This window comes from Nycticebus coucang, chromosome 5 (genome assembly GCF_027406575.1).
Source record: "Nycticebus coucang isolate mNycCou1 chromosome 5, mNycCou1.pri, whole genome shotgun sequence".
Taxonomy (NCBI): domain Eukaryota; kingdom Metazoa; phylum Chordata; class Mammalia; order Primates; family Lorisidae; genus Nycticebus; species Nycticebus coucang.
This window is the reverse complement of record NC_069784.1, coordinates 30,745,283-30,759,892: the sequence shown is the minus strand read 5'-3', so window position 1 is coordinate 30,759,892 and position 14,610 is coordinate 30,745,283. Positions and strand designations below refer to the sequence as shown.

Here is a 14,610-nt window from a genome sequence, read left to right as displayed (position 1 = left end):
TGTCTACAAAATAAAAATATTAGCTGGATGTGGTGGCGTGCTCCTGCAGTCCCAGCTATTTGGGAGGCTCAGGTGGGAGGACAGTTTGAGGCTGCAGTGAGCTATGATTGAGCCACTGCACTCCAGCCTGGATGACAGAGCAAGACCCTTTTTCTAAAAAATAGTAACAAAAAACAAAACCAAAAAACAAAAAACAAAAAAACTTGACCAAGATATGAAGCAATAATTTTCAAGATAGTAGACTGGCAACAAAGAACAGTGTTTTCTGAAAATAAGAAACAAATGAAGCAAGCTATACATTCCTGTCTTGACAGAGCTTCCAGGATTTGGTACAGGGAGGGCAACACAGGGACAGCCTTCTTGAGTTGAACTAAGAATCTAGAAGACTAATGCAGGTACAATTTGTAGGACAGAGTTCTAGTGAGAAGTGAGCTGTGCTCAGAAAGAATTCTGAAAAACTCCGAGAGTCCCACTCAAGCATCTGTAGTGTACCGATTAGCAAATTCATGAGAGAAAACTACTTAAGAATGAAAACAGAACCAGATGTAGTATATGACATTTGCTTGTTCCTACCAGATTTGAAAACTACATAACTTTAAAAAATTTTCAGAATAGTGGGGGTACATGTATTTTTTTTTTTTTGTAGAGACCTTATCGCCCTTGGTAGAGTGCTGTGGCATCACACAGCTCACAGAAACCTCCAACTCCAGGGCTTACGCGATTCTCCTGCCTCAGCCTCCCAAGCAGCTGGGACTACAGGCGCCCGCCACAACGCCCGACTATTTTTTTTTGTTGCAGTTTGGCCGGGGCCGGGTTTGAACCTGCCACCCTCCATACATGGGTCTGGCGCCCTACCCGCTGAGCCACAGGTGCCGCCCCAAAGGGGGGTACATGTGTTTTATTTACATTCTCTGTTTTTGTTCAGACTGAATCAAAATTGTAAGTGTGCCTTTATCCAGATAGTGTGTACTGTACCCAGTACATCCCCTTTCCCTCCTCCAGCTTGACTTTCACTGAGATCTACTTTCATATGTGCACTACGTGTCAATGGATTAGTTCCTATTGGTATTGAGCACAAGTGTTTGTTTCTCCATTCTTATCATGTTTCACTTAGAGGAAGGGTTTCTAGTTCTATCCAGATTGTTGCAAAAGATACTAGATCACCATATATTTTTAAATGGCTGAGCTGTACTCCATGGTATGCATAAGAAAACTTCATAATTTTAGGGATACAGCATAAAGAATTCAGATGGGTCTTAATTCATTAGTGGAGAAAAATTAATTCTAGACTAAATGCCATTCTGCTCACAATTAACAAAGCTTAAAATCAAGACCTGAAAGGATCAAACTGTTTCCAAGTTGTTTAACTGCATTCTAAAACAGAGCTAAAGAGTATTTATAGAAATGCAAAAAAAATCCAGCATTCAACAAGGTAAAATTCATACCTGAAATCTAATAAAAAAACTACTAGGCAAAGAAGTAGGATAATATGACCCATAATAAATAGAATAAGCATAAGAAAAACTAATCCAGAAATGAATTAGCAGATAAGGACATCAAAATAGTTACTGTAATTATATTCCATATGTCCTAATTATTAAGCAGAAATATGGAAGATATAAAAAGACCCAAATAAGACTTCAACAAATGAAAACTACAATGTGTGAAATGAAAACATACTGGATGGGATTAATGGCACATTAGGGGTAAAAATGACAGATTTCTTGTCAAAAGAATGTAATAACTTTAAAGTACAGAGGAAAAAACTTGTCAACTTTGAGTTCTATACACAGTAAAATTATCCTAAAATGAAAACAAAATAAAAACTTTTCACACTTACAAGGATTGAAAAATTCATACTTCAGGCAGAAGGAAAATGATACCAGATGGAAATATGGATAATCACAAAGACATAAAGAGCACTGGAAATGGCAACTATGTTAGTGACTACATAAGCCTTTTTTTCTGTATTATTTAAATATCCCTAAATGATAACTGTGCTTTTAAACAAAAATAGTAAGACTCTAGTGTGGGTGTTATAACATATGTAAAAGCAAAATGGATGACTATAATAGCACAAAGGCCTAAAGAGGAGAAATAGAACTGTAATATTTGAAGATTCTTGTATTATACTTAATTGGTATATTACTTAAAATATAATTAAAGATGTATACTATACACCTAAAGCAACCTTAAAAAAGCAAAATAAGAATTGGCCAAGAAATAAATAAAATAGAGCCAAAAGTATTCAATTCAAGAGAAGCACAAAAAAGAGGAAAAAGCTAACAAAACACAGACAGGATATACAGAAAACAAGCAAGTTTCAACTCAACGATGTCAATAATTACATTAATTATAAATGGTCTAAATGCCCCAAGGGCAGAGACTGTCAGGCTACAGAAGAGAGCAAGACTCAATTATATGCTACTATGTATAAGAAACACACTTTAAATACAAAGACACAAATAGGTTAAAAATAAAAGGATGGAAAATAGATACTGTGGTAATAACTAATCAAAAGAAATCTGGAGTGACTGTATTAATATCAAGCACAGTCGATTTTGGAGCAGAGAAATATTACCAGTTATAAGGAAGGCCAATTTATATCAATAAAGGGGGCAATTCATTAACAGAACGTAACATAATGCTCAATGTTTATATATCTAACAGTAGGATTTCAAAATACATGAGGCACAAGCTGAAAAAAACCACATAGAGATAAGGACAGTTAGAGCAGGAGACTTCATGCTCCTCCATCTACAATTCATAGAAGTAGGCAGAAAATTTATAAGGAATTTGAACAACACTAAACCAACTTGACCCAAATGACATTTACAGAATACTTCATCCAATGACAGCAGAACACATTCTTTTCAATTGCAAACAGATTAGTTATCTAGACAGAACACATTCTGAGCCATAAAACAACTTATCAGTAAGTTTAGAGGGATTAGAGTCATAAAATAATGGAGCTAATTTTGAAAACAGTAACAGAACATTTCTGAAAAATTCATAAATATCTGAAAACTAAATAACACTTTTCAGTGTTTCCAGCTGAATGAAAATAAATATACACCATATCAGAATTTGTGGGATGCTACCAATTTAGTACTTAGTAGGGAATTTGAAGCACAAAGCACCTATATTAGAAGAAAGGTATTAAATGAATGACCTCAATTTCTACCTTAAGAAACTAGAAAAAGAAGAACAAATTAAACTTAAAGCAGAAGAAAGAATTATAAAGGGTAAGTAGAAACCAATGATTAGAAAAGAGAAAAACAGTAAAGAAAACTCAGTGAAACCAAAAGCTGTTTTTTTAAAGAATTATCAATAAACCTGATAAAGTTCTAACAGATCAGAGAAAAAAGGAGAAAAATGCAAATTACCAATATAAAAAATGAAAGTGGTGGACATTACTACAGATTTTACACATAACTAAAAGAGGAATGATTCATTTCAGATAAAAGCAGTTGTTACAAGTATTTTTTAATTTATCTTCTCATGTAATCTTGAGATTACATGAGCAACTAATGAGACAATATTATTCTCATTTCACAGATGATGAAATTTATTTCAGAGAGGTTAGATAATTTTCGTAAAGTCATATGTAAAATAAGTACCAAGAACTGAATTTGAAATCTAATCTGAACCTGCAGTCCACACTTGAAGCTACTATAATATCAAAAGTAGCATATAAGAGACAGGAAGAAATAAAAATGGAAAGAGAATTTGAGAAAAGACTGTGGAAACTGAGGTGTGTGGATTTCATTCTGTAAGTAATGGGGAATTACTCAAGATTTCTAAATATAAGATTAGAAGTGCAAGAATTATTTGTTAACAAAATTAATCTGACTTAGGGTAATATGACCAGGTGGACAGAGAGGACGCTGAAGCGTGAGGCTACCGCCTACTCCAGAGAAAGATTCTGACTTACAAACAGGGAAGCAGGGACAGAAGGAAAAAGGTGAGAGCTCTCAGAACGCCGTGGTCAAAGTCTTGATGATTTATCTAGAGGAGGATATGAAGAAAAATTATAAAGCACCTGTGATATCTGAGCTTGTAGAACATGAATAATGGCAATATTGTAACAGAAATGGAAACCATAGTGAGAAAAAAATATGTGGAAAGATGAGTGATGGCAGAAGGACAGTAAGGTCAGGGGTTCATCGGGTAGTTAAAAAGCAGAACTGAAGTTCATGAAAGAATCTAAAATTATCTTAATAAATGAAGACATGAAGTTGGATAAAATATAAAGGAAGACATACAGAATAGAAAATGAAGGACATCAAGGACAGAGTTTTGGAGGATGACTATATTTAGAGGCTATGAAGATAAGCCAGAAAAACAGTAGAAAGAACACAGCCTAGGGAGTCAGAATGCCTGGAGTTAGTTAAAAGCTCCACCAAATTACTTGCCATTTGACTTTGTACAGTGTACTCAACCTTCTTCAATAACTAATGCTAACTCATATCTGAGTTAGAATCTTGCCTGTGTTACATGTATTAATGTATTAATGACCAAACAATGCTAGCTCATCCATTATACAGATGAGAAAACTGAGGATTAGAAAAGAAACTTCTCCATGGTCACATGGATAATAACAGGATAATAAAAATAGTAATGATTTTTATATAGCTGTTTAGATTAAATGAGGGATTTTATATGCACACTTTTGAACAATGCCTGGAACAATGTCAATAAGTATTATTTATTTTTATTGCAGTTGCTACTATTACTAGGTCAGTAAGTACAACCTAATGCTATACCAGGCTTCCTCAACAGGGGGCCAATTCACTGTCCCTCAGACTGTTGGAGGGCTGGACTATAGTTTTTAAAAAAAGCAACTATGGACAAATTCCTATGCACACTGCATGTGTCTTATTTTGAAGTAAAAAAACAAAATGGGAACAAATACCATCGCACTGCCTCATGTGGCCCGCTGGCCGCAGTTTGAGGACCCCTGCCGGGTATAGACAGTATAAAGTTTTTCAGGAAAAGAGGAGAAACCAAAAATACCAAATACAATGGGCAGACCAAAGAAGAGAAATGGAAGGAAGTTACGGGGCCTTGGAACCAGAGGGGATCTTGCTGAGTAGCTTCACCACAGTGGTGAGGGTTAAGCAAGGCTGCAGGTGGTGGTGACGACATGGGGTCAGAAAGTACAAGGAATGAGGAGGCTACTCCCAGGGAAATCTGTGCCAGAAAGACAATGACAGGACAGAGCTTGAGACAGTAACAGTGTGAAGGAACTTAGTTTTAAATGGGCCAACAACTATCTTTGCAGTTTAAGAAGAAAAGATCAAGAGAGGATCATTACTAAAACAAGATCGATCATGGAATAGGGAATGGGTGTGAAAAGATGAGGTCACAGGTAAAAAGGGAATGACCCCAGCAGTGTCAGATATTCTTACTGTTCATGGAAAAAAAGGAAGAAAGAGAAAATAAATGCAAATAATAAGAAATACTATGGGGCAACAAAGAACAGAATGTAAGACTGTTCACAGCAGATTAATTCAGATTCAATCTGTAGATGAGGAAGAAGATTCAGGGCAGGGCTGAGTTTTCTATGACTACATTTAACAAAAACAAACTTTAATACAACATTCACGATGACAGAAGCCCCTGTGTGCTTGCAAGAAAGGAGATAAAATTTATTCTGTTTATGCATGACTGAAAAATAAGACATAGATATATGTAGGAATAATCTAGAATTTGAGAAATTAAGACAGTCTTTGAACGTGTAACATCTTATAAAGACACATGACTCTGACACTTGAGCTGCCAATAATTAAGATAAGGGGGTGAGAAATGGTTCTTGAAATAACAATAAAAAAACCCTGATATTTTAACAGTAATGTATTTTTGCAGGTTATTTCTTGATAGATCTTTAAATAAATTAACTCAAAAGGTTCAACCTGAGCACTTTAAAAATGAGTCACTTTTACCAGTTTGATTCTTAAATTTTTAAAAAATTTTTAATTACAATTTTTTTTCACTTTAATTTTTTATACTTTAGGTCAGGTGTGGTGAATCACATCTGTAATCCTCGCACTCTGGGAGGCCGACATAAGTGGATTGCTTAAGCTCAGGAGTTTGAGACCAGCTTGAGCAAGAGTGAGACTCCCGTCTCTTTTAAAAATAGAAAAACTGCTGGGTAATGTGGTGGGTTCCTGTAGTCCCAGCTACATGGGAGAGGCTGAGGCAAGAAGATTGCTCAAGCCCAAGATTCTGAGGTTGCAGTGAGCTACGACACCATTGTACTCTACCCAGGGTGACAGTGAGACTCTGTCTCAAAAAAAAAAAAAAAAAAAAGCTTTTAATTTTAGTGTCTATCCTGTGCTAACCCATATCCAAAAATATCAATTAAGTTTTAAACATCAAAAACCATTTTGACACAATATCAACTCCTCAACTTAAAATAAATAACCTAAAATAATAAGGGAAGGTGAAAATTATATGGTAGAACTTATGTTAAAGTTTACAGGTTCCAGGATTGCGCCTGTGGCTCAGTGAGTAGGGCGCTGATGCCATATACCAAGCGTGGCAGGTTCAAACCCGGCCCTGCCTAAACTGCAACAAAAAAACAGGTGGATGTTGTGGTATGCGCCTGTAGTCCCAGCTACTTGGGAGGCTGAGGCAAGAGAATCGCCTAAGCCCAAGAGCTTGAGGTTGCTGTGAGCTGTGACACCATGTACTCTACTGAGGGCAAGAAAGCGAAACTCTGTCTCTACAAAAAAAAAAAAAAAAAAAGTTATAGGTTCCAAATTTCACTGGGATATCTGAGATATCTAGGGGATACAGAAATAAATTTTAAGGAAATTTTATTTATCTAATATCTAATAAATTAATTACATGCCCCCAATGACTTACCTCTCAAGATGAACATAATGTCGAGAAAGAACATTTTTAACCAAAAATATAGTCTTTGCACTAGTTTCTGGACCCATCAATCTAGAAAAATATAATTTTGCACGAAGAAAATACCCAACAGGCCATAGCCACTCCTAAAAAAAGATTTAAAAGAAAAGATAAAAAAAGCTATGAATATCCAAAATTACTTGAAAAATAGTAATTTAAACTAAAAACTTAGAAGGAATTAAATTCTTACAGGTCCTTGGTGATAATTGAAACCTTTAGCAAGATTATAGTTGTCATTGTCTAAGGCGTTGTCATAAATTCCACAGTAAACCATATCACTGAAAAATGATTGAAATTTAAGTTAAATAAAAGATCAGACATTACATAGAAAGATAAGAGAAATAATTAAATTATTTTGTCATCCAATCTACAGAATAAGCGTGGCATTAGTTCATGATCCATTTAACCTTCAACTAATATATACTGAGTTCTGAGGACTTTAACAATGTGTCACAGAATGATTAATAAATACCGGGTAATGCAAAAAAATACAAAACATTCAGGTATTTTGCTTTCAAGGAGTTAGCCACCTACTAAATATTGGTTGGTTTAAAGTCAACTATTTCACTAGATCTTGAATATACGTATAATAATTAAAATATACATAGGATAATTTGAATTAATAAACATGCTTCTCCACAAAGTTATTTTAAAATTAAAACTGGCATATTATCAGATTATAAGCAGCAACTTTGATATACACATTGCTGTAATACAGAGAATGTATAATACGTTTATGAACTTATTGTAATGGTAATATAAAACAATTAGCTATACTCCATTTAATTAAATTGATACTTTATTTTATTAATTTTTTTAGGTGAAATAGAACTGGTTGCATGACTAAGCTTATCTGTAGGTTTTAGTTTTGACCAGTGGTTCTTTTCACTACATTCCCCTCGGTAGAGTGCTGTGGCGTCACAGGTCACAGCAATCTCAACTCTTGGGTTTAAGTGATTCTCTTGCTTCTGTCTCTCAAGTGGCTTCAACTACAGGCGCACGCCACAATGCCCAGCTATTTATTTTGTTGTAGTTGTCATGGTTGTTTATCAGGCCCGGTGGGGTATGAATCTGCCAGCCTTGGTGTTATGTGGCCGGTGCTCTAACCACCTTGCTAATAGGTGCCGAGCCTGACCAGTGGTTCTTAACTCCTCTGCAAATGTGGAGAACAACGAGAATGTATATAAGAATACATATACAAAATTTTGCATCTCAAGACTGAAATATGTATGCAGTAAATTAGAAAAAGGCTACAAAAGGGGGAGGCGTTGATACAGAAAAAATTGATGATGAGTATCAAGCTTTAAGGGAAAACAGTTGAAGAAAAACAGAAAGGTCATTAGAAACTCAAGAAAAAACAGAAGCTAGAAAAGATAAGAAATATAATATGGCATGAACACAATTATAAGGTAAAAAAATTATTTATTGATTTAAGTAAAAAGTCATATAATTGCATAGAAAAGATGGGAGAGGATTGGTGGTAAGAACAGAATCAATATCTGTCATTACGAAAAGTAAATAATGAAATAGCTACATATACATATTTAGAAATATGGAAGGAACTGCTAGGATAAACACTTTTACAAATTCTCCTAGGTAGCATGTACAGTCCAAATTTATACAAAAATGCATATAAAAGACTGGGCGGGCTTGGTGCCTGTAGCTCAGTGGTTAGGGCACCGGCCACATGCACAGGGGCTAGTGGGTTTGAACCCAGCCTGGGCCTGCTAAACAACAATGACAACAGCAACCAAAAATATTATGGCAGGTGCCTGTAGTCCCAGCTACTTGGGAGGCTGAGGCAAGAGAATCACTTAAGCCCAGAGTTTGACGTTGCTGTGAGCTGTGACACCATAGGACTCTACTGAGGGTGACACAGTGAGTCTCTGTCTCAAAAAAAAAAAAAAAAAAAAAAGACTGGGCAGTAGGCAAGATAATAAGTAACGATGCTGATCTACAGATGAAGAGATGTTAAGAATTCTTATTTTTTAAAAGAAAACATACATCTGTACTATGCAATGTATACAATTATCATGTATTACTTTTATAATCAGAAAAAACAGGTATTAGAAAATATTAATGACATACTAGTTTTATAAATATAAAATATTTTCATTGATTATTAAGTATAGGACAAGCTGAAAGCATTTTGAATACTGACGCTTAATGAAATACAGAAGTTGTTTTTAAAAACTCAGTTTGATGCAATTTTTTTTTTTTTTTTTTTGGAGATAGAGCCTCAAGCTGTTGCTCTGAGTAGAGTGCCGTGGCATCACAGCTTATAGCAACCTCCAACTCTTGGGCTTAAGCGATTCTTTTGCCTCAGCCTCCCAAGTAGCTTGGGACTACAGGCACCCGCCACAATGCCCGGCTATTTTTTTTTTTTTTTTTTTTGGTTGTAGTTGTCATTGTTGTTTGGCAGGCCTGGGCTGGATTTGAACCTGCCAGCTCTGGTGTATATGGCTGGTGACTTAGCCACTTGAGTTACAGGGGTCGAGCCAGTTTGATGCAATTTTAAACATGTTAGTGGTAAACAAAAAAATTATGGTTGATGTCAACAATGTATTTGGATTCAGTATAATTTTAACAACATTCTTAATACTTATATTCCAACTTACTCTGGATCTAAAGTTTTCATACCAAGGGGGCCAAGCAATTTTTTCTCTGCAATCTCCAAAGCTTTCCAGGCTTTTTCTACAGTAAAGAGCTCAGGGGCCTAATGAATGTGAAAAACAAATACACAAATATCTTAGGTCACAGAAGAATTAGTTCCCATCCACACAAACTACTCATAAACTTGGAAAAGAAGAAAAATTATTTAAAAAGCCACTGTGGGTCAGAATGTGAGTGCAGATGCCTAACCAGATATACTCCTATAAGGCTGACTTGGAAGTACTGTTCTTGGCCTCAGAATCTAGGAAAGCTCGCAGAGGTCACTTCATCAAAGTGACCCAGCTCTACAGGAAGTGGCTGTAGTTGCAGTGAAGGCAGAATAGACCTAAACTTATCTAATTCATTCTTCAGAAGATTTACAATTCTTATTGCTGGTATCCATATTTTGCTTCTAGGGTCATAATAAGATACAGAAGAATTTGGTCAACAAGTAGTCATTTGCGTGGGTAAATTTACTTGTGATGTGGAGAAGAAGGAGCAAAAGCTTTGTTGACTAAGGATCTGGATTCATTTGAACAGTTAAATGAAATCAAGTGTATACTGAACTGAAGCTACCTTTGTGTGCTTTTGCATTTTTTATTTTACCATAATTTATAGTTCTGTGCTCAGTACTCTTCTGAACAATATGGAAACACCAAGGCAGAAATGGAAGAATAGAGACCTTCTCTATTTTACTGCCCTTGAAGTTTACTGTTAAAGTACAGATAAAAAATGAGAGAGTCTAGAATTCTTGATTAGATAGAACTAACTGCAGTAATACCACGAATAAAACAGAATGTGAATCTATGGTATCCACTTTAATCCACTAGTTCAGAGCTGTACATCTAGTGCTGAGGTTCTGCTTGTGGCACAGATGTGTCCAAATACAGACACCCCAGCTCTCAGGGAAGTTGGGTGAGGCCTGGGCCAAATGAAGCTGCTAGATCTGTACAAGCAGCCTTGTCTACTTAGCCCAGCATGTATAAATATCATTTTCTAAGTGTGCTATCACATGAAAAATCATTGGGAAACACTTCATTAGTCATTATCCACTATCTTCTATTTTTTTGATACTGTAGTATTAAAGGTTAAAGGTGATATGCTCAATACTTTGTTAATTAGAAAAGACTATAAAACTACCTAGTAAGCAATATGCTACTTTTTAATAATTATATGAATTTGAAAACAAATGGGAATAAGCAACTAAGTAAACTCTATCACAACATTTTGTGACATTTAAAATTAGCAAACAAACCACGTACCACAACCATTGCTATGGTAAAATTAGGCCTCAGCTGGTAGTCACACCAAGGACTGGACGCGCCATAACTGTCTTTGTAGATGCCGCGTTTGTGAACCAGATTCGGATGCTTTTCATTTGAATCTGAGGGGTCTTCTGAAACATGAAATAGCTTTTCAAAGTTGTCTTGTATTTTTCTGTTCCATTCATCATATGAGACTGCTACATGTTTTCCTGAAAAATGATGTTTTAAACATTCAAAGCAATTTACATATCTAGCTATAGCCAAAGAATTATATTTCATTAACTTATTTTTATCTACTAGAAGGCAGTAAGTTATTTTTTAAAATGTAGCACATTTGAATTGAGATGTGCTATAAATGTAAATTATACACTGGATTTCAAGAACTTAGTACCTCAAAAAGAGGATCATGAATCATTTTATATTGATTATGTGTTGACATAATGTTTTACATACATTGAGTTAAATATCTTATAATTAATTGCATGTGTTTCTTTTTACTTTTAAATGTGGGAACCAGAAAATTTTAAAATTATGTGTGTGGTTCATACTATTCTAGAAAGAGAAATATAAAGAAAAAAAGAGATGTAAAGATTTTAAAACTGCTCATGGAAGTACAACTTGCTCTCGGCAATGTTGAGGAAAAAGAAAAGTACAATAAAGGCCACAGCTATGACGCTTTTCTTATTTCAGTTCAAAGTTGCTATAAAAATGTGGTTAGAAACCAGATGTCATAATTTTTCATATTAGTAAATTAACGATTCTTCTTTCCTTTTAATTTCAAGGACTTTCTAATATTAGTTGATTAAATCAAATGATGATTATGTAGGTTGGAAATATAGACAGCACATTTAAAGTTTCTTTGTAAGTAAAATGAACAGCATACCATATCTTTTAACTGTGACTTCATGATAAGGGAAAATATTTTTTCTGGATAATTCCAACAACCAACGAACAGCAGATTTACTCAGGCCCACAATTTCCACAGCAGACCCATCTCTATAATTAAAAAATAAATTTCATTTCTAACTTAGAGTCATTTAAGCATTAAAGTGAATTCAGTAAACAATTTTGATGAATCATATAACTATTATATAACACAAAAAACATTCTCTCAAAATAACCCTCACTTTATAAGAATGCATATTGTACAGTCCGGGCACATTGGTTCACACCTGTAATCCTAGAATCTGGAAGGCTGAGGAGGGAAGACTGCTTGAGGTCAGGAGTTTGAGACCAGCCTGAATAAGAGTGAGACCCTCATTATCTACTAAAAAGGCAAAAATTAGCAGGGTGTCCTGGTGTGTGCCTGTAGTGGTGTGCACTTGGGAGGCTGAGGCAAAAATGATCACTTAAGCTGAGGAGGCTGAGGCTATAGCAAACTATGATTGTGCTACTACATTCTAGCCCAGGCAACTGAGCAAGATACTGTCTCAAAAAAAAAAAAAAAGAAGAAAATGTTTTAACTACTGGGATAATGAATTATAAAACTTTCTTTTGAGAATCAACTCAACCCCTGAGAACTTCCAGGAGAGAACAGGTAGCTTCTGTATACATACGGGAGAGGGAGAGACGAGTGAAAGTGGGAGGCGGACACTGTGATTTAAGATGAAGTCTATGGCGAATAGGACAAAAGGGTGTAATTACACAGGCTCTGTAACATGAACACTACCTCGGAGTGGCTGGGATTCCTCTGTTTCTCGCTCGGTCACTTTCTCCCATTTTATCCATCCATGTGCCACAATTGAAGCGATTTCCTCCATAAACAAATCCTGTTTCTTCATCAACACCTGCAGTTATATTAAAACCTAAAAAAATTAAAATAAAATATTTGTGAAATAAAATATATATATATTTTTTTTTGTAGAGACAGAGTCTCACTGTACCGCCCTTGGGTAGAGTGCCGTGGTGTCACATGGCTCACAGCAACCTCTTACTCTTGGGCTTGCGCGATTCTCTTGCCTCAGCCTCCCGAGCAGCTGGGACTACAGGCACCCGCCACAACGCCCAACTATTTTTTTTTTGTTGCAGTTTGGCTGGGGCTGGGCTTGAACCCGCCACCCTCGGCATATGGGGCCGGCGCCCTACTCCCTGAGCCACAGGCGCTGCCCCGAAATAAAATGTTTTAAAGTAAGTATATGTTAAATATAACATATAAGAATAAATATTTTTATTTAGAACACTTATGAAATTTTTTTTTTTTTTTTGCAGATTTTGGCCAGGGCTGGGTTTGAACCTACCACGTCCAGCATATGGGGCTGGCGCCCTACTCCCTTGAGCCACAGGCGCCGCCCCCATTTATGAAACTTTAAAGGAATGTAATAAACTAGGACAACCACTCTGAAGCTCAGTTTGCTGACACCTTAAAAGTTGAAGACGTATATATTCTACCACACAGTAACTTCATTTCTGCATAAACTCTGGACAAACCTTTATGTAACATAGAGATGTGTACAAGGGTATTTATTGCTACACTGCTTGTATTAACAAAAAATAAATAACTGTTCAGTGGAAGAATGGATAAACACTGAGGTTTATTCCTATAATGGGAAACTCTCTATACCATTTAAAATTAATGAATTGGATTTACATGTATCAAAATGGATAAATTTCCAAAACAGGATGATTGAGTAAAAAAGATACCTTTTTTATAAAGTTTAGTCATAGATAATACTAACATGTGTCACAATGTATGTATATATGGCTAGGTCTAATATATTTGTGTAGGATTTTAAAACATCAATTCATAATATATAGTATTATATGTTACAGTACACTGAACATGCACTATATGATACATAGGTAATTTATACATATGCAAACACACATAAACACATAAAGTACTACAAAAACTTCTGGTTATGAACAAAGGGAGAACACTCATTTCTCCCTGTTATTCCTTAGTGCAACAAGAATCCCTGAGTGTAATACAGTAGACTATCAGAAAGAGGATTCTAAAAGTGTAAAGATGAAGGCAGATTGGCTATATCAAGACGTGAGGAAAGACAGCTTGGGAGTTCCCTGGGTTTTCTTTTTATTCTCCATATATACGAGTCTGGATTAGATGTTGCCCTGGAAAAGCAAGCTCCAACCTCCAACGGGTTTTGAGAAAAAGCTCCAGGAAAAGCCTACTTACTTGGAAAGGAAAGGAGTACACCAACCAGACAAAGCCCCTGTGATGACATCTACCCTATTCCAGCCAAACGCCATCATGTCTACTCCTGTCTGGACTCCTATCCCCCAACCTGGTGGCAAACTGATGGTGCGAGGCAGTGCTTCCCTCCTGTACTGGTTTGGTGCTAGAAGAGACCAAGTGGGAAGTCTGAACTTCTACTCCAACCGAGCAAGTAGCAGGGGCCCTAGGGCAGTGTGGTGCTCCCCTCCCCTGCTGATGTGGTGTTAGCACAGACTGGGGAGTATAGAATTCAATCCCCACCCAGGTGAGAGCAGGAACAAGAGTAAGACCGGGTGATTCAGAATGGTGTTCCTCTCTCCTGCCAGCACGTTGTCAGCAGAGACTGAGTGGAAAGTCTGAACCTGCGTTCCTTGCCCAGCAGTGACAGGGGTGTCCCTCGTCCTTTTAACCAGAGATTGCAAAGAATACCTGGTGGGGCGGGGAACTGGAGAGGGCTGCACAGGAAGTCCCCTGACCAATCTACATGTAAAACAGAGGAGAATTAATACCCTAACTGTTTTGAGAAGTGAACTACAGTGTGGAATACCACCCAGGTTTTCTGAGTGGCCTCCGGATGGCCCATAAATGAGGCAGACTAGAATA

General features: G+C 36.3%; 1 protein-coding gene across 1 annotated transcript in view; it reads right to left on the bottom strand.

Moving 5' to 3' along the window:
* Positions 1-14,610, bottom strand: part of AGL (amylo-alpha-1, 6-glucosidase, 4-alpha-glucanotransferase) — a 79,498-nt gene that overhangs the window by 11,010 nt on the left and 53,878 nt on the right. The window contains 6 exon segments of the mRNA XM_053591350.1: positions 6,871-7,004; positions 7,109-7,196; positions 9,537-9,634; positions 10,833-11,044; positions 11,719-11,831; positions 12,505-12,640. Coding sequence (XP_053447325.1) covers positions 6,871-7,004; positions 7,109-7,196; positions 9,537-9,634; positions 10,833-11,044; positions 11,719-11,831; positions 12,505-12,640 — 781 coding nt within the window.